This window comes from Primulina huaijiensis, chromosome 4 (assembly GCF_012295235.1).
Source record: "Primulina huaijiensis isolate GDHJ02 chromosome 4, ASM1229523v2, whole genome shotgun sequence".
In the NCBI taxonomy this organism is placed as follows: Eukaryota; Viridiplantae; Streptophyta; class Magnoliopsida; order Lamiales; family Gesneriaceae; genus Primulina; species Primulina huaijiensis.
In genome coordinates, this window is record NC_133309.1 from 7,474,624 (window position 1) to 7,497,021 (window position 22,398).

Consider the following 22,398-nt stretch of genomic DNA (forward strand, 5'->3'; position numbering starts at 1 on the left):
AAACTCATATTTTAAAGACATTTATACATGCCTTGTTATTATAGTAATAATGACAAATTTATATGTTAGTTAAAATCATTTATAATGAGAACTAAAAGTGTCGTGTATGTTATTTATATTGATAATAAAAAAATATCACTAATAATATGTTATAAGGTTAATTTAAAATGTCTCATTATGTAATATGTAATGACACTTACAAATGTCTTCTATATTAGAATATAAGGACAATGAAAATTGTCATTAATAGTTGTTTATAATGACTTTTTGAAATGTCTCCATATGAATTTTATAATGATATTTTTTATGTACATGATTTAATGTTCTATTGTGACATAAAAAATGTCATACTTTATTAAATATCATCAATTTTCAATATTTTCATGATATAATATTCAAGGATATAAAAAATTAACATAAATACAAATACAAAATTTTAAAATAGAAATTAAATTTTTAATCAATTGCAATCATTAATGTATAAGACTGACAAATTTGTTACTTCGAAAAACATCTATATCCCAACAAATATACCAAATGTATCAAATGTATTTAGTTTAAGAACTAACAAACAATTAAGTCTTGTAAAGCAATAAATAAGCAAACTTGTGAAGCATCTTCATTCTTCAATCATCTCATCTTATTCAAAATCCAATATTCTTGTCACCTACAATAAAAATTCATATATTTGTATAAATGAAATAAAATTAAAGAAACACAAAATAAAGAGATTAAAATTTAATTCGAACTAGTGAATCATACAAATTAAAAACTTGAAAATTATTATTTATCCAAATGCAATAGTAGAAATCTTCCTCATTAACTGTCAACTGCAAATATAATTGATATTGGTTTAAAAAGATACTATCATGACGGACATAACAATAAATACTAGTTAATTGAAAAGTTGAATATCATACCAAATAACAAGGCCAAGCTATCATTCCTCCAAGTGTATCCCCAACCTTTTGTAGAAGATCATATGGCCTAATCAAACTCTATTCCCGTTCTAGGACAACTAAAACTTGTATTTCACACCAATTTGGTCCCAACGTCTGTCTTCCGACTTCGGTATTTGGATCCATGCTACGAATCGTGTGTTGTTTCTCATAAAATTATATGTTTTGCCAAACACTGAATCACTCCTCATCACAAGATTCAGTACCAGCCTTGTCTTTTTTATTAAGAAGTTCCTCAATTGCATCAGATTCTTTCACAGTTCCACCTGAAAGAAATAGATAAAATTTATATGCAAAATTCTAATCTGATCAAGATAAATTTTTAAAAGAAGAAAAGTGATATTCAAGAGAGTCTAATTTAGTAATGTTATACAGCAGAGCAGGAAATCAGAGTTTTCACCTTCATCATTAGGAGTGTTACCACTTATATCCACAGATTTTAGAGAATCTGAAACCATATCCATGGCAGACTCTGTTTCCCCTGAGCTACCGACCTGAGGACAGGATTATTTTTCTATGATTATTCTGAGCTGGGATTCCATTTTTACTTTTTTCTGAACCTTTCTCTTTGCCTATTGCTGGAGACGCTGCTGGTGATTTATTTTTATCATCCATTAAGTATATGCTAGGATCCAAATGTATTCCCTGCCATTTTCAGAAATAACTCAATATATCAGCATGAGCACAAAAATTATATGTTCGATTCCACTGCATACACATCCATGCTATCCATTAGCACCACCTTTTTTTCTTCTTTACTTAGTGATCCACACATAATGGCTGAACTCTTAATGATAATGATGGTAAGAATGGAGTTAAAACATTCCACTACGAGCATATTCACATTTTCTTCTTTCTAGTAATTACTTTTACTTTTTCATCCTCTATATTGATTTCTATAAACACAACAATATTGATTCTACTGTCACTCTTATAATGGTTTCTACAACTTTTTCCCTGAACGAAATCTTTCTCGAGTACCTTTCCCAATTCTTTCAGATATATGCTACTTTTTCTAACAAATAACAAAAAAAATTATTAAAGCAGAAATACGCCAAGACAATCGAAAATTTTTTCCACCCAAAATTGCAGTTACTAAGGCTGCTCTTTGCTTCAGACTCTTCTGCAGAGTGGGTTGTGGTCTGTTTACCCTCAGTTCTAAATTTGTCAAAGTTCTTCCACCTCAGTAACTGTGCTTCTCTTTTGTTGTTGGTATTCCTAAAGCGACATTTGGACCACATAGCATCTGTTTTACTTGTATTCTACCCCATTTATTTTCACGGGTAAATGCAATGGACCTTCGCTACTTCCTTTACAATGGAGTTCAATTAACACACCACAAACATAACCAAACAAGTAATTCCAGCATAGTAGTATCTTTTGAAGAATCAAACCTCAATTATGATTGGCTTTCCATCCTTCATTGCTTTCTTTAAATCACCAGCCAAAAGTACAAGAAATACCAATTAATATACCTGCCATTCTTCCTGTAATTCTAGAGAGTAATATAAGAAAAGCTACGCAGTACCTTTACGAACAATCCAGCATTCTCTACAAAATTCAGTTATTAGTTCCTCAGATGAGCCAAGTCTCGTGCCCATATAGGGGAAAACATTAATGGTGCACTGAGATAAATTTATAGACGAATCAGTGATTTAGTATTACCCAGGATTGCACAAGATTTCTCAACAATTTAATAGTTGGTAGCACCATGAATAGAGAGATTCCTAATGACAATAGATTTTGAAGGGAGAGAGGAAGCAAGCAACCAATATTTCTCCAATGGGATATGACAAATCAACCTTCAAACAAGGTTCAACTGCAAAAGAAAAAAAGATATATACAAACTCACTCATCAAGGCCAGAATTATTGTTATTTAACGGATATTTGATGATTATGTATGTCTTAAAATAGAGCATTGTAAACATAATCTCACAGTTTCAAAATGAAGTAACTTAGCCGCTTAAGTTGTAACAGCTCTTGTAAGTTTTTCATAAATATATGTAGTACCTTAAGAGAGAATGAGCCAACATTTATCATCAAATCATTCAGGTGCGGATTTGAATATAAATTTTCAGACAGTGATGAAAAGAAAAATCCGTGCATTAAAACAGTCACCTACTCTGTTGCTGTCCATAGTAACTCATACACCATGTCTGTCTGTGCCATTAACAAAATATTCTAAAATCAGTATGAGAACAGAAAAGTTTAAATATTGAAGTGCTGGAATCACTCTCCAAGAAAGATGCAAGCTTTATACATAAGAGAAATCACCTGCAAAACAGATGATAAAAAATGGAACTGTGAACCAAAACCTAAATTATCTCTTAAAACCGGAATGAAAACCATTTCTCCCTATTTATAGTTCTCACAAATGAATAAACATTTCTCCAACAGAATTTGTAAATACAAGGGGTAAACCGAAGGGGTACATACTTTCACGTTTAATTTGCATATTTACCTGGAATCAAATCGGAGGAGCAGAGGAAGGGGTAGGGTAGCGAGTCGTGGGAGCTTTTAGGGATGGATGAAACGAGACAAGAGAGATGAGCAATGGGGAGGAAATAAAATAGAAGCACCAACTACGAGCAACTCAGGCAAAATCATGAACTTGGACAGATAGATTCAGACTAATGAACCCCATAACGATGACAAGAACTGACAATCAAAACTAAGCAGCACTCGATCAAATTTGACAGTAGGCATAAACATGAAATCGAACTCACTCGGTGCCTTTCTGTCTAAGAATCCGAAACTGCTCACGCGAAAGAACTGCACGCCACTCCTCGACGGAAACGTCGTGGTGAGGGAGAGAGCAAGGGGAGTAGGGTTGGGGAAGTTTTTCTTTCTTTCACGGGAATGAATTGGGGGATGGGTTTAGCATTTCCTTTTTTTTTCCTTTTAATTAAATTTTTTTTAGTTTGTTAATGATTTTTTAAAATAGATAAAATAAATGTGAGAATATTTGAGTTAGATAAACATTAACGGTGTGAAAATAATTGTTTCTTTCAATATATAAAATGACATCAATTAAAAATGTCAGGATAACTAATCTAATATGTTTTTTTATTTTACACATTATTAATTTTTTACAAGTTTCATTATTAAGTATTTGTAACAACATTTAATTAAAAGTGTCTACAAAAATTTCTCCTAATTAAAACACACACACACGTTACACACACTCTCACACACTTACATGTTTTTACACACCAAAACACACAACACACACCTACACATTTTATTTTCATATTTTAAAACAAAAACTAGGGTTCTTAGTAGAGAGAGCAGCCTCCCCTTTCCTCTGATTTTCCAGCAAGATTTCGTTGAGTTTTCTTTAAAGAAAATCGCGCCACGTTCGTCCCGGATCATCTTTCGTATCCTTCCCGCTTCGGTGTCGTCGTTCGATAACTTTAAAGATTTAAAGGCATGTATATTCTTTCGTTTTATGCATCGATCTCGTCATAGTAGATATATTGATGTATGTTATGCGTGAAACTTTGATTATTATGAGCAAAGCTTGAGCGATTATGTTTTGAATCAATTTCTGAAACTTTTTGGATCTCCAGAAAACGTTTTCGCTGTCATTTTAAAAACTGAGATTTTTAAGTCAAGTTTCTGGAAAAACTTTCAACATATAAAACGTAGTACTCTTTGATACCTTCGATTTGATATAAAATTTGTAATTTTTGGATAAGAAACGAGTGAGTTACGATTGTTTTTGTGGGACTGCTCAAACTAAAATATTCTGAAAATATGTTCATGATATGTTATTGAAATTTTATTGTTGCAGGCTTCGTTGGGCATCGATGGGTGATCATTGCTGCGTTTAAGTATATCAAGAATGATGTTGGGATGATTGTGGGTGTTTCGTTTCGTGTCGTTAGGCACTTGGTTGTATTAGAAGCCGTAGAAATTGTTTTGGTGTCAAAGGTCGTGTTCACGGATTGGGTTGCATTTTTTGTGATGCGTAGTTGTTTTGGGGAGTTTGTTTGAGTTTGAATCAGTGCCTTAGCATCGTGAGAATGGGTCTTGAGGTAGGATTAGGTCACAAGTGTAGGGAATTTTATTTTTTTCGCGATTCCAGCACCTACACGGACCCGTAGCCGGACCCTAGCACGGGGTCCGTGCCCTTTTTACTTCAAAATGCGAATTTCCAGCATGTACCCGGACCCCTACACGGGGTCCGTGTACCACCTTTTAAAAAAAATTTATTTTTTTAAAATATGAATATAAAGTATAAGATTTGTTTTCGGGTTATGAATATAAAATATAAGATTTGGTTTGGGGTTTTATGTCATGGTTTAGTACGATGATTAAATGAGGTCAAGTCCATAGTGATTTAGAATGTCATAAGCTATTTATTTACTTCGGTGGTGAGCACGAATACCTACGTCTAAGTTATGCAAATTAAGTATTGAATCCATGTTAGTATGTTACAGCAGCGGCCCCAAACGAGATCCAACGAATCCCTCAATGCCAAGTAAGTATGTTGACGTGCAAAAGATAATATTTTAAGTTTTTGAGGTATGCTAAATGTCTTGCGACCAAATTATGTATGGGGTTGGAAAGCGGTAAAGCATGACTAGGGATCAACCCACCCCACCCCGTTAAAGCATAAACAGGTTTAGATCAGGATTGGAAAGCGTTAAAGCATGAACGGGGACCAATCCACCCGTTAAAGCATGAACGGAGATCTCATGTATGTGGCAGTGGATTCGTCCCTGTCAGCACAGTATTGTGGTTTAGTCTGATCAGGCACTTTTATGTATGGGTCACTTGCTTTGAAACATGCCTCTACGCAAAATGATGTTATGTATGCTCAAGTATGTATGAAGCAAGCATGTTTACGAAAAGTTTTATGTTGATGGCACGTCTATGTATGTATGTATGTACGTATGTTCAAGCTTATGTATGAGATGTTCATGTTTCATGTATGTACGCTCTATTTTAAAGATTCATGTGGTTTTATTACGTATTACTCGCTACTTCCAGTTTATACATGTTGAGTCTTTAGACTCACTAGACTTGATCGATGCAAGTGATGATGAGTTTGAGGAGGCGAGAGGTGGGGACCAATGAGCTGGCTTGGACTGCGCAGGAGGCTAAACCCGAGGACCGCCCGCGTTTTATTTTAATATTTTAAGCATGACAAATTTTAATACTCTGATTTCACGTTTTGGCTTACGATGTTTAAACAAGTATTTTCTTCACCAAACTTTATTTGTGAGCTCTTGTATCGCAAATACTTTTGGATGGGCAGTTTAATTGTGATCACACTTTGAAAATTATTTGTATTTAAGAAAATTTTTAATTTTTCCGCAAATTTTTAGTAGTAAAAATTACGGTACGTTATAGGACAGTTAGCAGAGGAGCAGTTGGCAAAGTGGAGGCAGAGAGATGAAGCCAAGGGCAGTATCTTGTATACAGTTAGCGATGGTATTGTGAGATATCGAGGCAGAATATGGATTCCTAGCAGCGATTCTATTTGAGAGGATATTTTATCTGAGGCCCATATGTCGCCGTACTCTATTCATCCTGGGAGTACGAAGATGTACAAAGATTTGCAGTTATTGTATTGGTGGCCCGGAATGAAGAAGGAAATCAGACGTTTTGTATCCGAGTATCTGACGTGTCAGTTAGTAAAAGCGGAACATCAGAGACTAGCAGGTATGCTCAAGCCCCTTCCTATTGCCGACTGGAAGTGGGAGAATGTTACCATGGACTTCGTTGTAGGTCTGCCGAAGTCAGTTAGATGGTCAAATGCTATATGGGTGATTGTTGATCGTCTTACCAAATCAGCTCACTTCTTGCCTATTAAGACGACTTTCGCCATGATTCAGTATTCATAGTTGTATGTATTCTCGTTTCTATAGTGTCTAACCGAGATCCTAGATTCACTTCCTCATTTTGGAAGAGTCTGCATTCAGCTATGGGTAAGAAGTTGTTGTTTAGCACAGCCTTCCACCCTCAGACAGATGGTCAGTCAGAGAGAGTTATTCAGATTTTTGAAGATCTTCTCCGTGCATGTGTCATCGATTTCTCAGGGAGTTGGGAGTCGAAGTTGCCATTGGTGGAGTTTACCTATAACAACAGTTTTCAGTCGTCTACAGGTATGGCTCCATATGAAGCATTGTACGGTCGTAAGTGTAGATCGCCTATTCATTGGGATGAAGTAGGGGAAAGATCAGAATTGGGTCCGGAGATCGTTCAGCAAACTGCCGATCTAGTAGTCAAGATCCGTGATAGGATGAGGACTGCTCAGAGTCGACAGCGGATCAGAGGAAGAGAGATCTAGAGTTTGCCGTTGGCAATCATATTTTCATGAAGATAGCACCTATGAAAGGTATCATGCGGTTCGGGAAGTAAGGAAAGCTCAGTCCGAGATTCATCGGACCATTTGAGATCCTCGACAGAGTTGGGACGTTAGCTTATCGTGTTGCTCTTCCGCCGAATCTGGCCGGAGTACACAATGTGTTCCACATATCTATGCTGAGGAAGTATATGGCGAATCCTTCGCATGTCTTGAACATTGAGCCGTTGCAACTCACTCCGAACCTGTCGTATGAGGAAAGACCAGTGCAAATCTTAGACAGACAGGAGAAAAAGTTTCGGAACAAACTAGTTAATCTAGTGAAAGTCAAATGGCTTAATCATTCGGAAGAGGAAGCTAAGTGGGAATCTGAGCAAGAGATGAAAAGTCGATATCCCGAGTAATTCGGTAAGTTTTAATTTCGAGGACAAAATTTCTTTTAAGGGGAGAGAGTTGTAGAACCCGAAATATCAGATTTCGTATAAGCCATGCATAATTGCTATTATTTAAATTAAAAATTATTTATATATATATATATGAAGTGTTTAATTCATTTTAAAATTTGTTAAGTCATGATTAATTATTTTAAACGCGTGTGTTTAGTTTTATCTTTTAGGATAAATAAGCGAGGCCGGAATGAAGTTAGGAGATTATAGATAAGATTAATGATAAGAAAATATTCCTAAATTTAATTTAAGTCAAGGAATAACTTATTTTGATGAAAAAGAATGTTTTTAGAATTTATTAAATTAATTGGATTTAAGTTATTAAAAAAGTTCTTTTATGTCCAATATTTAATTAAAGACTAAATTAAAATGTGTAATCAATTGGGATAAATTAATCTAGGCCTAATTTATTCGAGAAATTAAAACCTAACATTTTAATAATTAATTTTAAAACCAAGATATGCCATGCAAGATTTTTATCCTAATTTAATTTGTTAATTTATTAAAATATAAAATGGGTGTTTAAAACCTTAAGAATTAAAAATACAAGATTTGATCAAAATTATTTACAATTTTCGGTCAATCCTTAAACCCATTTCAAATGCTTGGTAACTCTTCATTCAAGTCATCCCTCAATGGCCTTCATGGTGTATTCATTTTCCCACTTTTAATTCACCAATTATGGGTAATTCAAGCACCATAATTCACCTCATTTCTCCTCAACCCATTAGCCTAGCAAATTAATTTGAACATGCAGCAAGAATAAAAATAAAAAGCTTCGGCAGCAAGGGTGAGAAAGCAATTCAAGTGCCATTCAAATTCCTCACTTGTAAGAGAAAACAGCAGCTAAAGTCGTGAGATAGCAGCAGAAAAATCCAACTCCGACTCCACCGCGCCGTGTTCGTCGTATTGGTTTGTTTTCTTCAAAACAGATTTCCAGGCATGTATATATTGTTTATTTTCTCTTCAATCAAGTCCTATAGATATTTTTAAACCACTTTATGTTCAAGATTCAAGGAACAAAATACAACTTTGACAACAACTTGCAAAATCGGTACAGGCCCTTCTCGGCCATTTGCTTTAAGTCTCACAGGTGATGTATTTTGTTGATTCCAGGAGGTTCCTTCGGTTCCAGGCACTCAAGGCTGCATCTACGCATGATTTAGAGTGTGTTAGGGGGGTTGTTGGTTCATTGATTTAAGTCCATGCATTCAAGATAAAGACATGACAACAAAACATTTCATTGTTGCAGAATTTGGCCACGATTTTTGTTACTTGGATGGTTAAGGGGAGTGTTCAAACTACGGAGGTTCTGGGAACTGTAACCATGGTTAGGACCTTCCCTTAGCATGTCTAGAATGTGACCAAGTCAGTCTTTCAAGGCTTGGTTCACGGATCCATCAAAATTTTTACAACAAAAAAACAAGTGCTCTTCGGTTTTCATTTTTCTGTGTGAGTGAAGCTTTCGGTTTTGGGGTGTTTGGGTGGATTGTGGTTGGATTTTAGCCCATAGCCATGGTTCACACAATGTCTCATCATGACTAGATCGAGCCATGGTTGATCATATGGTCACTGGGACGACACAAGACAGCAAAACAATTCAACACATCACACTGCACAGAATTTGGTGCTCTCGGTTGAAGCTTTGGGTTGTCATAGGTAGTTGCTTGGGTTGTGATTGGCCTAGTGCCCTTAGCCATGGTTCATGTCACGTCTTAGGATGTTGGTAAGAGACTTTGGTTGGTGGTCCATGCCCAATGGCCATTAGTTTCATAAATTAGACATCACATGCACAACTGCTGCCATTACATTCGGACAGCAGCATTGCTTCGGTTCAGAGGTCTTGTTTGAGTTCTTGGTTGGCTTTTAGCCTATGTCCTTGGACTGGACAGTACCCCAATGTGTTATGAAAGTCATGTTTTTGGCCGTTTGTGATTTGGTTGAGTTTAGAGGTCGTACGAGAATTTACGGTACAATGTGCCAAAGTCACTCTCGAAAGAGTGTTTCATGATTTTGGCCACAATTCACTATTTTTCGTGTATTACGGTCCTTATGGATATTCTTTCATTATGTTAGGTGTATTTTAATCATGGCTAAACGGTGGTTCAATGTTGGTTCGGGTTGGTACGTAGCCATGGTTGGAAATTAGGTTGTTGGTCTCGTTTGTCTCGTTTTTGTTTCGGATATGAAGTTTTTGTCAAGTTGAGATTATTTTCATGTGTCTCATGTTAGGATTAGGTCGCCGCAAGCTTGGGAACGATCCAACTCATCCGGTAAAAACAGGGTTATAATTATATTACGTGCATAAAATATAAAATGTTTATTTTTGAGATATATGCTATATGACTTGTGGCCACCTCACGTTTATGGTTTTGGAAGCCGGGATGCGTAACCGGGAACCTCTCCACCCGGTGACTTACGATCGGTTTACGATTATGTATGGGTACGGACATCCAGTCCAAGGGCTGTGGTGATCTCTGCCGCCCAGTATACTGTGATTTAGTCTGATCAAACGTTCATGATATGTTATGGGCCACTTGCTTGAAAACATTATCTCTACCAAAAAAATTTAAGATATGAAATGTTATGACAGGGCTCTACCGAGCTAAGCTTTTACATACAATTTTAAGATATGCACATATTTATACTTACTCATGACACGATTTTCACCTTACGCTTTACGATACGATATTTTTACATTGCATGCGATTTTATGATATATTTACTTGCGATTCACGATATATGCATGTTGAGTCTTTAGACTCACTAGACTTGATTGTTGTAGGTATTGATGTGGTCGAAACTGAGGGCGTGGACCAGTGAGCTAGCTTGGGTCAGCAGTAGTAGGAACCCGAAGACCTCATGTTTCAGTTTATTCACTTTTTTATGTTCAAACTCAGTTTTTTATATGTTGGATTACTTTTAAGGTGTTGTTTTGACTCACAATATTTACTTCCGCTGTTATTTTAAAGTTAAATCTATTTATATGTTTATTTTGTGAATGAGGCAAGTTATTTATTTAGAAAATTTTTTATAAATTCGTAAAAATACGAATTTGAAATACGGGTCTTTACAAAATCGAACTTTTAACTATTTATAAAGTGTTGAACTGGTTCACTAACTTGAATACTATTTGGAAGCTATAATTTTCCCACCATCTTACTCAAATATGTGTATTGAAATTCCTGTATCCCTTTAAAAAAAATTACAAGTAATATATTAATATTTTTGGGGAAAAAATATAATGTTGTATGGTAGTATAAAGTAAATGTAAAATTAAATAAATTCGTGTGATAATATTTTTTTAGGAAACTATATACATTGATTAATGTACAATGTAAAATTAAAAATTAAATAAACTTTCCTTTTTTTTTTTTTTTACCAGAAATAAATAATAGTAAATATCTATTTTTGAGATAAGAAAATGAAAAGTAAAAAAACTTGTGCAGAAATCTAATGTGAAACCGCGTACAAAGTTGGGATGGAAAAGAAAAGGTGCGACATTCAAAGTCTTACTTCCCAGCATTCATTCTTTCTAAATTCTTCTACTTTCACGACGCCTCCAAATTTAATTGTTCCCATTTCCAAATTCTATCTTCAATCACGTTGTTTGATATCTCTCTCTCTCTCTCGAATTCTGCCCAAAAAATCAGAAGATTTCTCATCCTAGAGGAGATTTCTGGATCTTGAGTCTGAAGCTCTTTGTTGTTACTTGTTAAAAGTTTCATGTTCTAATATTTGGCTTGGATTTCTGCAAAATTCAAGATTTTATTTTGTTTTCTGTGTTCTGGGTTGTTGTTAATTTATCCTCTTGTTTCTGCTAGATTTTTAGAATTTCTTCCATCTTTTCTTCTGATGGTGTCGAAATCTTTCTGCGTTCTTGGATACTTGTGCTTGTTCTTCTGTGGGTTTCTAGCCAGCGGGGATGCAGAAGTGTTAGGTCTCAGATATTTGAATTTTTCGGCCATAGAGTTACCCGATCGTTCTAGCTTCAATGCTGTATCTTCTCCGGTGGATGCGGATTGCAGCTTTTCGAAATCCAGGAAAACAGCGACCCATCAGATTTTGGTTCATGAAGAAGATGATGTCGGAGAAGACTCGAAGCCACAGTCCGGCCAGCCAACGGTGAAGCTCAATCTAAAGCTTAAGCCCTCGGATTCTGTGGCGGATTCCACAGTGAAGGATTTAACACGAATTCGAACCCTCCAAACAAGGATCATCGAGAGAAAAAATCAGAACGCCTTTTCAAGATTGAAGAAAGATGGTGATCAACAGCTTACGAAGCCATTTGTCGGACAGGACAACTTGCCGGGAGCTTATTCCGCCAGTTTCTCCGGCCAGCTTATGGCGACTCTGGAGTCCGGGGTGAGTCTCGGCTCCGGGGAGTACTTCATGGATGTTTTTGTGGGTACACCTCCTAAACACTTCTCTTTGATTCTTGACACTGGCAGTGATTTGAATTGGATTCAATGTGTACCTTGTTATGATTGTTTTGAACAAACTGGTCAATATTATAATCCGAAAGAATCGAGTTCATATAGAAATATTAGCTGTAGTGATCCCCGGTGTCACCTTGTTTCGTCCCCCGACCCGCCACAGCCCTGCATGACTGAGAATCAGAGCTGCCCTTATTATTATTGGTATGGAGATAGCTCGAATACTACCGGTGATTTTGCGCTTGAGGCCTTTACAGTTAATCTTACGACCCCGAGTGGGAAATCTGAGTTCAGGAAAGTGGAAAATGTGATGTTTGGTTGTGGACATTGGAATAGAGGGCTCTTTCATGGTGCTGCTGGGCTATTAGGCCTTGGGAGAGGGCCTTTATCCTTTTCGTCTCAGCTTCAAGCTTTATATGGCCACTCGTTTTCGTATTGTCTGGTGGATAGAAATAGCAATACTAGTGTTAGCAGCAAGCTTATTTTTGGGGAGGATAAAGACCTCCTCAGCCGCCCTAATTTAAATTTCACATCTTTTGTCAAGGGGAAACAGAATCCAGTGGATACATTCTATTATGTGCAAATAAAGTCGATTCTTGTTGGAGGGGAGGTGCTAAGCATACCGGAGGAGACATGGAGTTTATCTCCAGAAGGTGCTGGTGGGACAATCATCGACTCGGGTACGACACTCAGTTATTTTGCTGATCCAGCCTATCAAATCATTAAGGAGGCTTTCGAAAAGAAGGTGGAGGGCTATCCGGTTGTGAAAGATTTCCCAATCCTCGATCCTTGTTACAACGTGTCGGGGGTGGCTAAACTGGAGTTGCCCAGTTTTGGGATTTTGTTCGGGGACGGTGCTATGTGGAATTTCCCGGTCGAGAACTATTTCATTATGCTCGAGCCGGATGATGTAGTTTGCCTAGCGATCTTGGGGACCCCTCGTTCGGCTTTGTCAATCATCGGGAACTATCAGCAGCAGAATTTCCATATCTTGTATGATGTCAAAAAGTCGAGGCTTGGATTCGCGCCTTCTAAATGTGCTGATATATAACATGTTTTCCGGTCTATAGTTTAGGTGGTGGGTGGTAAACTGTAAACAATATACTACAGGGGGTATGGAGGGAGACTCCTCACAATATATTTATGAGGTAAGAAGAAGAAAATTCAAGAAATTTTACCATTCTTTTAGCACCAATAATTTGTATGATTGACCAATGCCTTCAGTGATTTGTTAGAAATGGCAATGCTTGTATTGCTTCTTGCACATTTTCGCAAGAACATTTTTCATTAAATTCTTGAAACTTTCAAAGAGAATACATTATATTTGAGTTTAAATTTATGCAAGAAAATATGCTTTTGCGTCTCAATTTTTATGTATACCAGCAAGCAGGATAACAAATTTACTTGTGTGTAATGTAAAAACTTGAAGAAGTGATTCAAGAATAAATAATTTATACAACTTTTAGGCGAAAAATGATTTCCAACTTAATTTTAAAAAATTATACATTTAAATTTTAATATCTTGATTAATTCATATAATCATTTTAAAAATGCATATTTATGCAATGAAACTTACATATCTCGATAATAGCATGATATTGTCCACTTTAGGTCTAAACACTCGTGGATTTGTTTTTGGAGTTTACCCAAAATGCCTCTTATAAAAAGAGATATATTTTCATCTTATAGACACATTATCTTCTCATTGTATTTCCAGTGTGGGATTTTGATTTAATTGTTAGAGTAGGTGCCCGTCGAGCCAAGTGTTGGCCGAGTGTTCACAATGAAACTCTATGTATAAACAATCTTTATTTTAATTATATTTGAAATTATTGTTTTGACACATCTTTATCTGTATACCCATGCTAGTTGCACAGATAAAGTCCTTGAATATACAAATAGTAGAAAGAATATGAGATGCTCATATGATGAGTATCATGAAACTCATATTTAGAATACTGTATATTCTAAACAGTTCCTAGTCGATTCAGCCGCAGCTAAGAAAGATATAGGCCGCTCGAGTTTAAAACTAGTATCTGCGACGTGAGTACCATGTTTCACTGGTAGGGGACATTGTGATGTCCGAGCATGCAGATAGGTGCTCCTGGTAGAGTGCAATGAACAACCCTCCATGTAGGACTTTCCAAGTGGTTCTCACTTAGTGGAAACGTCTAGTTTATGGTTGTACACCATTAGTCCTTATGACCCGGGACAACATTGAGACTCTTATATGCTAGTCTTGCACTTTGACTTGTTTACCGACTCTCATTGGGTCATCAAGTGGCAAGGTGGGGTGTTCTGTCGAAACATATAGGAGTCGATGCATTGTAGTCGGGGTTTCACCGCTTACCTTCGGGTATGGATATCCTATGTGTATGTAGTATGAAATCTCTGATCAGAGTGTTGGTGGTAATTATGAAAGGGGTTTCATAGATTACACCATCGATGCAACTACGACATGATACATAGTATCGATTCTTTGACAGCTATCGATATACCTATACTTGTCGAACCGGTCGGGATATATTAGATGAAGGGACCGTACTGTACGCTAACCATAATAGAATGGTTATTGCAGGCAATATCATTTGATATCTAGGGAATCATGTAAGCGATGCTGCTAGGCGTTTAACATGATTGGTTGGGTACTATCAGACTTGAGTTCTGACGTTCTTATTATCGAGGAGTTGATAAGTAAGTATGGTGTAATTGGGGTATGCTCATATAAGGACATGTTTAGTCCCGAATCACATTGAGATGTGAACCGACGGTTAGTTGTATCATTGAACCATTGAGGGCCATACAAGTGCTAACTTTCTAGATCCCGTTGAAAAGTAAAAATAGTTCAATGTATTGAACGGCTTATAAAGGAGTTTATAAGCGTAAAAAAAAAATAGAAGTACGACTTCTACGAAGGGAATGTAACTTTTAATTTGTGGAAGTGTTCCTAAATTAAAAGTTGGTCAAATAAATAATGTATTTGAAAATTGTGATTTTCGTAAACATTATTATGGACTGAATTAAATTAATTCAAGTGTTGAATTAATTGAGCCCAATAGAAAATAATTATTCAACTAGTAGGTTTGAGTAAAATCAAGTAAGGATTAATTGGTCTCAAATTTGTTTGAGACAATTAAATTAAAGTCCATGGACTTTGTAATTGTTACAAACCCAAATAGAATGCATGTATGGAAGGTGAAAGGTTGGAGGCTACTTTTTCAATATCCAAGGCATGACATGCACATGCTTACTTTAACTTTTTCAAGCACCAAGAAAAACTCCTCCTCCCTTCTCTCCATAGACTTGGCTGAAATTTGCAAAGAAAATTCTCCTTCATTTTTCTTTCTTCAATTGTTGAGGAAACTCTCTCTTCTCAAATGAAAAATGCTCTAATTTTTCTAGTACAAAATTAGAGTGGATTTAGCTTGTTGGTGGTGGGCTTAATTTTGAGCAAGTTGTGCTCTTGGAAGCTTGAAGATTTGTCTTGTCATTCAAGAGCTTAGTTTCTTGAACACTAAGTTTGAGCCATCATCAATCCATTGTGATTGATATGTATATTTTTCTAAAACACCCTATGTATGACATTTGTGTGTTTTATTGTATTTGCTACACATCATAGTGGTTGAGGTGCTCGGTTTTTGTATGAAAATATTTTTGAAACTTCCGTTGCGCATTCGGGCACCCTAATCGATGCCCTTTCAAGTGGTATCAGAGTTATGGTCACTATTTTGGGTAGCATATACATGATATTATATTGAGGTCAATTTCTAACCGCATGAGACAATCAAAACAACAAACCGTAGGCTGGTTTTTTGGGGCGGCTTTGTCGGGCAGCCCAAGTTGCTCGAACCCCTTGCTTTTAACAATTTTTTTTATGTGCATGTTGGCCGGAATCCGGCGACGGCAATGACGACTAAGGTTTCCAAAAGTGTTATGGAATATCAAAGTGTCATGAGCCTTGAGTTGTTGGGCCATTGGATGGTTGACATATTTTGTGAAATTTAAATGGGGCAAAATGTTTTTGGTGAAAAATGATTTTTGGGCCCTTAAGTTTAAATTTACAAAAGTTGTACATATTTTCTCATAAAATAAATAATTGAAGTTGAACTTTAATTATTTATAGTAAATGGTGATTTACAAGATATTCAGTTATAAATAAATTAATTAGAATGTAGACAAAGGAGTTTGTATACTTTGTTAATTTAGTTTCTAATCGTGGCGGTTAGTGATTGGATTAAGATACATAATATTGGATCAATTGATTATTTTGATAATTAATTGATGGTGTATGATATGCGATATTATGCATGAAGGGTGATCAAAAGTCCAAGCCCAATTTGCTAGGTGTATGCTAGGATATTTTGTGTTGAATGATTGTAATAATTATCAATTTTCAAGTGGGCTTGGTTTATGGCCCGTTCCCATCCCATGAGATGTATCCCTATTTGCCATGAATAATTATTTGTAAATATCAGTATAGTTGAAGATCAAGATTGGAAGATGGTAAACTTGATGATTATGAAGATCGAAGACATGTAAATATTGGAGACTTATGTAAAAGTTGCATTTGCATCCCATGCATTTCCCTAGGATTGGACCTAGGCCCGTGTTTATCTCACACGGGACATTAGTTTTGGGGCGATTGATCATCCTTGTTTAGTTTACTATTTATAATATATGCATGATATGTTATAAATAATGAGTATGTGCATTATTATTATGATAATAACAAAGTTGCATGAATCCGGAAAACATATGATAAAACATGGCGAGCTTTTAAATAAAATTAATGATGAAACCTTTCAAAATTAAAAACTCTCATTTTGAATAAGATTTAAAATTAATATCAAGCCCGAAATGGGGAATTATATGTTAGAGTAGGTGTCCGTCGAGCCAAGTGTTGGCCGAGGGTTCATGTTTAAACTTTAAGTATAAACAATCTTTATTTTAATAATATTTGAAATTATTATTTTGGCACTTCTTTATCTGTATACCCATGCTAGTTGCATAGATAAAGTCCTTGAATATACAAATAGTAGAAAGAGTATGAGATGCTCATATGATGAGTATCATGAAACTCATATTTGCAATACTGTGTATTCTAAACAGTTCATAGTCGATTCAGCCGCCGCTAAGAAGGATATAGGCCGCTCGAGTTCGAGACCAGTATCTGCGATGTGAGTACCATGTTTCATTTGTAGGGGACATTGTGATGTTCGAGCATGCAGATAGGTGCTCCTTGTAGAGTGCACTGAACAACCCTCCATAAAGGACTTTCCAAGTGGTTCTCACTTATCGAGTGGAGATGTCCTAGTTTATGGTTGTACACCATTAGTCCTTATGACCCGGGACAACATTGAGACTTTATGTGCTAGCATTGCACTTTGACTTGTTTACCGACTCTCAAGGGGTCATCAGTTGGAAAGGTTGGGTGTTTTGGCGAAACATATAGGAGTCGATGCACTGTAGTCGGGGATTCACCGCTTACCTTCGGGTATGGATATCCTATGTGATCTCATGTGTATGTAGTTTGAAATCTATGATCAGAGTATGGTGGTAATTAGGAAAGGGGTTTCATAGATTACACCATCGATGCAACTACGACATGACACATACTATCGATTAATTGACAACTCTCGATATAGCAATGGTTGTCGAATCGATCGGGATATATGAGATGAAGGGACCGTACTGTACGCTAACCATAATTAAATGGTTCTTGCAGGCACTATCATTTGATACCTAGGGAATCATGTAAGCGATGCTGCTAGGCGTTTAACATGATTAGTTGGGTACTATCAGACTTGAGTTCTGACGTTCTTATTATCAAGGAGTTGATAAGTAAGAATGAAGCAATTTGGGTTTGCTCGTATAAGGACATGTTTAGTCCGAATCACATGGAGATGTGAACCCACGGCTAGTTGTATCAATGAACCATTGAGGGCCACACAAGTACTAGTTTTCTAGATCCCGTTGAGAAGAAAAATAGTTCAATGTGTTGAACGGCTTATAAAGGAGTTTATAAGCGTAAGGAAAATAGAAGTATGACTTCTATGAGGGGAATGTAACTTTTAATTTATGAATGTGTTCCTAAATTAAAAGTTGGCCAAATGAATAATGTATTTGAAATTTGTGATTTTCATAAACATTATTATGGACTAAATTAAATTAATTCAAATGTTGAATTAATTAAACACTAGTGGGCCTAGTAGAGTCCAAATAATTATATTAATTCAAGTGTTGAATTAATTAAATAACATTGGGCCTTGTAGAGCCCAATTATAAATAATTATTAAACTAGTGGGCTTGAGTAAAAATCAAGTGAAGGTTAAATGGTCTCAAATGTGTTTGAGAAAATTTAAAATAAAAGTCCATGGGCCTTGTAATTGTTACAAGCCCAAGCTAATAGCATGCATGGAAGGTGAAGGGTTGGAGGCACTTTTTCATAAAACAAGGAATGGCATGCACATGCTACTTTACACACTTTTTGTCCAACCAAGAAAAGCAATTCTTCTCTACTCCTCCATGTGGTGGCCGAAATATTGAGTATATTTTTCTCCCAATTTTGTTCTTCAATTTGTTGAGGAAATCACACCCTTCTCAAAGAAAAATGCCTTACATTTTCTAGTGCAAGTGTAAGGTGGATCTAGATAGCAAGTGGTGGGCTTAATATTTGAGCAAGGTGTGCTCAAAGGAGAGCTTGAATATTTGTCTACCACTCAAGATCTTAGTTGTATATCAACTAAGTTGGAGCCAACATCAATCTCAAGAGATTGATAGGTACATTTATAAAACACCCTATGTATGACATATCTTGATGTTTTTCGTATTTGCTACACATCTTAGTAGAGGTGTTCGAATTTTTGCCCTTGAAAATATGATTTTCGAAAATTTTAACTCCCGTTGCGCATTTGAACACCTAAAATCGATCTCTTTCAAGTGGTATCAAGAGCTATGGATACTATTTTGTGTAGCTTATACATGATATTATATTGAGGTCAATTTCTAACCGCATGAGATGAATTTTGCAACAAAAATCGAGGCCGTTTTTGGGGAAATTTTGGGCAGTATGTTGCTGCCATTTGGGCAGCAAGGGCAGCCTCCCCTCAAAAATAATTTTTTTTTTGTTGGCCGGAATCCGGCGACGGCGATGACGACTAGGATTTCCAAAAGTGTTTTGGATTATATTGGGCCTTGTAAAGATCAATTAGAAATAATTATTAAACTAGTGGGCTATAGTAAAAATCAAGTAAAGGTTAAATGGTCTCAAATGTGTTTGAGACAATTTAAAATAAAAGTCCATGTGCCTTGTAATTATTACAAGCCCAAGCTAATAGCATGCATGGAAGGTGAAGGGTTGGAGCCACTTTTTCATAAAACAAGGCATGGCATGCACATGCTACTTTACACACTTTTTGTCCAACCAAGAAAAGCAATTCTTCTCTACTCCTCCATGTGGTGGCCGAAATATTGAGTATATTTTTCTCCCAATTTTGTTCTTCAATTTGTTGAGGAAATCACACCCTTCTCAAAGAAAAATGCCTTACATTTTCTAGTGCAAGTGTAAGGTGGATCTAGATAGCAAGTGGTGGGCTTAATATTTGAGCAAGGTGTGCTCAAAGGAGAGCTTGAAGTTTTTTCTACCACTCAAGAGCTTAGTTGTATATCAACTAAGTTGGAGCCAACATCAATATCAAGAGATTGATAGGTGAATTTCTAAAACACCCTATGTATGACATATCTTGGTGTTTTTCGTATTTGCTACACATCTTAGTAGAGGTGTTCGAATTTTTGCCCTTGAAAATATGATTTTCGAAAATTTTAACTTCCGTTGCGCATTTGAACACCTAAAATCGATCCCTTTCATTATAAAGGTGTTTATAATTTCCATGTCTTCCATCGACGGGTGCATGATGAACGCTACCCGTGTTCGGGTCTCGGCTCATATTATTGGGGGGGCCCTGGACACCGGAAAGCTGTGACATCCATTGACATGGTGATGTGAACTACGTGGAACTCTCATGATTTCAGCTCATATTATTGAGGGAACTCATTGCGACCGTCTATTAAGGTTCTACATCGATGGGTAACGCTTGACACGTAAAGATGAACGACGTCATATTATTGGGTCCTAATCCAACTTGATACAAAAGTTTACGTAGAGGGTTGCATGGTGATGTAATTGGAAATTACCTTTTAGGAATTATGATTGACTGATATTATTCGGGATCTTAATTTGCTAATTGGACCTTACGTACCTACTGAGGAAAGGAGTTTTTCGTTTTCACTAGAGGGTAGTGATAGATGTCAAAACAATGGGAGTAAATATTTATAAAGTAAAAGTCCATACTTTATATCTTACTAAATATTTTAAAATAGTTATTAACATTTATCTGTTTTACTTTCAGTAAAAATTTGACAATGTCTTCAACACATACTAACTGGAACTAATTACCTCAATCAGCTAAGAACCTGAAAATCATCTTGAATTTGGAAAGGATAGCATATACACTTACTGAGTCGCCCCCTGTTGAGGCTCTGACTGTCTGCACTCCTGAGGAATCGCAGACTTACAAGGAATGGTGTGACCATGACTTGAAAGCCAAGTGTTTTATGCAGGCTTCTATGAATGATGAGCTGCAGAGGCATTTTGAGGTTGCAAAGAGTGCTGCTGACATTCATTTGCATCTGAAAGAGCTCTTTGGTGAGAAGACTCGACCGCTTAGGCATGCTACCATCAAGGATCTGATCACTTTGCGTATGCGAGATGGGGCTTCGGTCCATGAGCATGGCTTGAAGATGATGGGGCTCGTGGACAAGCTCGTTGGCATGGATCTTATGTTTCCTTCGGAGTTGACCACTGATGTGTTGCTCTTGTCTCTGCCTAGCTCATTTGATCTTTTTGTGGTGAATTTCAACATGAACAGGCTAGAGCCTACCCTTGAGGAGTTGGTGAACATACTTGTTACTTTTGAAGCTACCATCACGAAAGAGAAGTCGGTTCTTTATTTGGGTTCTTCATCTGGTGCAAAGACTGGGGTTTTTTTTTTAAAAATAATTTAGTTTTAAAATTTTTTTTCAAAAATAATGTACAAAAAAAAGCATTTTCAAAACTACTGCAATCCGCGCTTCGTAAGCACGAACGCTGGTCTACGTAAGCGACGGAATATTTTAGCGACAGAATATATATAAAAACCGTCGATCGTCGCTAATTTTAGAGACGGTTTAAAAACCGTCCTGTAAGCAATCAGCAACGGTTCATAAACCGTCGCTAATTCGAAATACCTACCTCTTCACACGCTAAGCATAATTGTATCAACAGCGTGCACATGTACGCCGTGGATAATCTTGAACTTTCAACGACTTGCAACTTTGCAGCATGCAATATACGCTGCGAAAAGCCATTTTTGTTGTAGTGAAGACAGAGAAAAAAATAAACAAGAAGTTCATCAAAACTGGGATATCTCAATTGAATGTTGTTCATTTTTCTCAACATCATTCTGTGGTCGAATGTCATGTACAAGATGCTGCGGACCAACATTAAGTGGCTTTTTTCTCTATCTTCACAACAACAAAAATGGTTTTTCGCAGTGCGCAAATTCTCTTTCCGCAGCGTATATTGCACGCTGCAAAGTTCCAAGCCGTTGAAAGTTCAAGATTATCCGCGGCGTACATGTGCACGCTGTTGATACAATTATGCGTGGCGTGTGAAGAGATAGGTATTTAGGCATTTAGCGACGGTTCAATAACCGTCGATAATTAGCGACGGTTTATGAACCGTCGTTGATTCCTAGCGACGATTTTTATATATATTCCGTCGCTAAAATATTCTGTCGCTTACGTGGACCAGCGTCCGTGCTTCGTAGTGCGGACGCTGGTCCACGTGGGCAGCGTCCGCGCTCTGTAAGCGCAGATTGCAGTAGTTTTGAAAATGTTTTTTTTTACATTATTTTTAAAAAAAAAATTTTAAAATTAAATTATTTTTTAAAAAAACCCGAAGACTGGTCCACATGGGAAGGGAAAGAAGCATTTTTTCTAACGTCCCAAGAAGAATGTGCCCTTGAAGAGGCACGCTCCGAGTCTCGCAATGGCAGCTACACCAGTTAAAGCTGACAAGACTGTTGACATATGTCATCACTGCAAGAAGCCTGGACATTGGAGGTGTAACTGCAGAGAATATCTTGCCCATAAGGGTTCTGGAAACGGTATGTTCTATATTGAAGTAAACATTTCAATTAACTCT

General features: G+C 36.6%; 1 protein-coding gene and 1 long non-coding RNA gene across 17 annotated transcripts; one reads left to right on the forward strand and one right to left on the reverse strand.

Annotated features, from left to right (window-relative positions):
• Nucleotides 1-471: 471 nt before the first annotated feature.
• Nucleotides 472-3,824, reverse strand: LOC140975296 (uncharacterized). Of its 16 annotated transcripts, XR_012174944.1 has the most exons (8): nt 3,422-3,824; nt 3,083-3,234; nt 2,897-2,970; nt 2,670-2,778; nt 2,354-2,584; nt 1,360-1,604; nt 921-1,225; nt 472-667 (listed from the first exon to the last, which is right to left on the reverse strand). It is a non-coding gene; the product is annotated as an uncharacterized lncRNA (long non-coding RNA). The 16 variants fall into 16 exon arrangements; XR_012174935.1 differs by having other exon boundaries at nt 2,354-2,778; nt 3,083-3,120; XR_012174932.1 differs by having other exon boundaries at nt 2,354-2,778.
• A 7,379-nt stretch (nt 3,825-11,203) lies between these two features.
• LOC140975298 (aspartyl protease family protein 2-like) lies at nt 11,204-13,506 on the forward strand. Its single transcript, XM_073438951.1, has one exon. It carries the CDS (start codon nt 11,575-11,577, stop codon nt 13,204-13,206), a length of 1,632 nt encoding a protein of 543 aa, XP_073295052.1. The 5' UTR covers nt 11,204-11,574; the 3' UTR covers nt 13,207-13,506.
• The last annotated feature ends 8,892 nt before the right edge of the window (nt 13,507-22,398 follow it).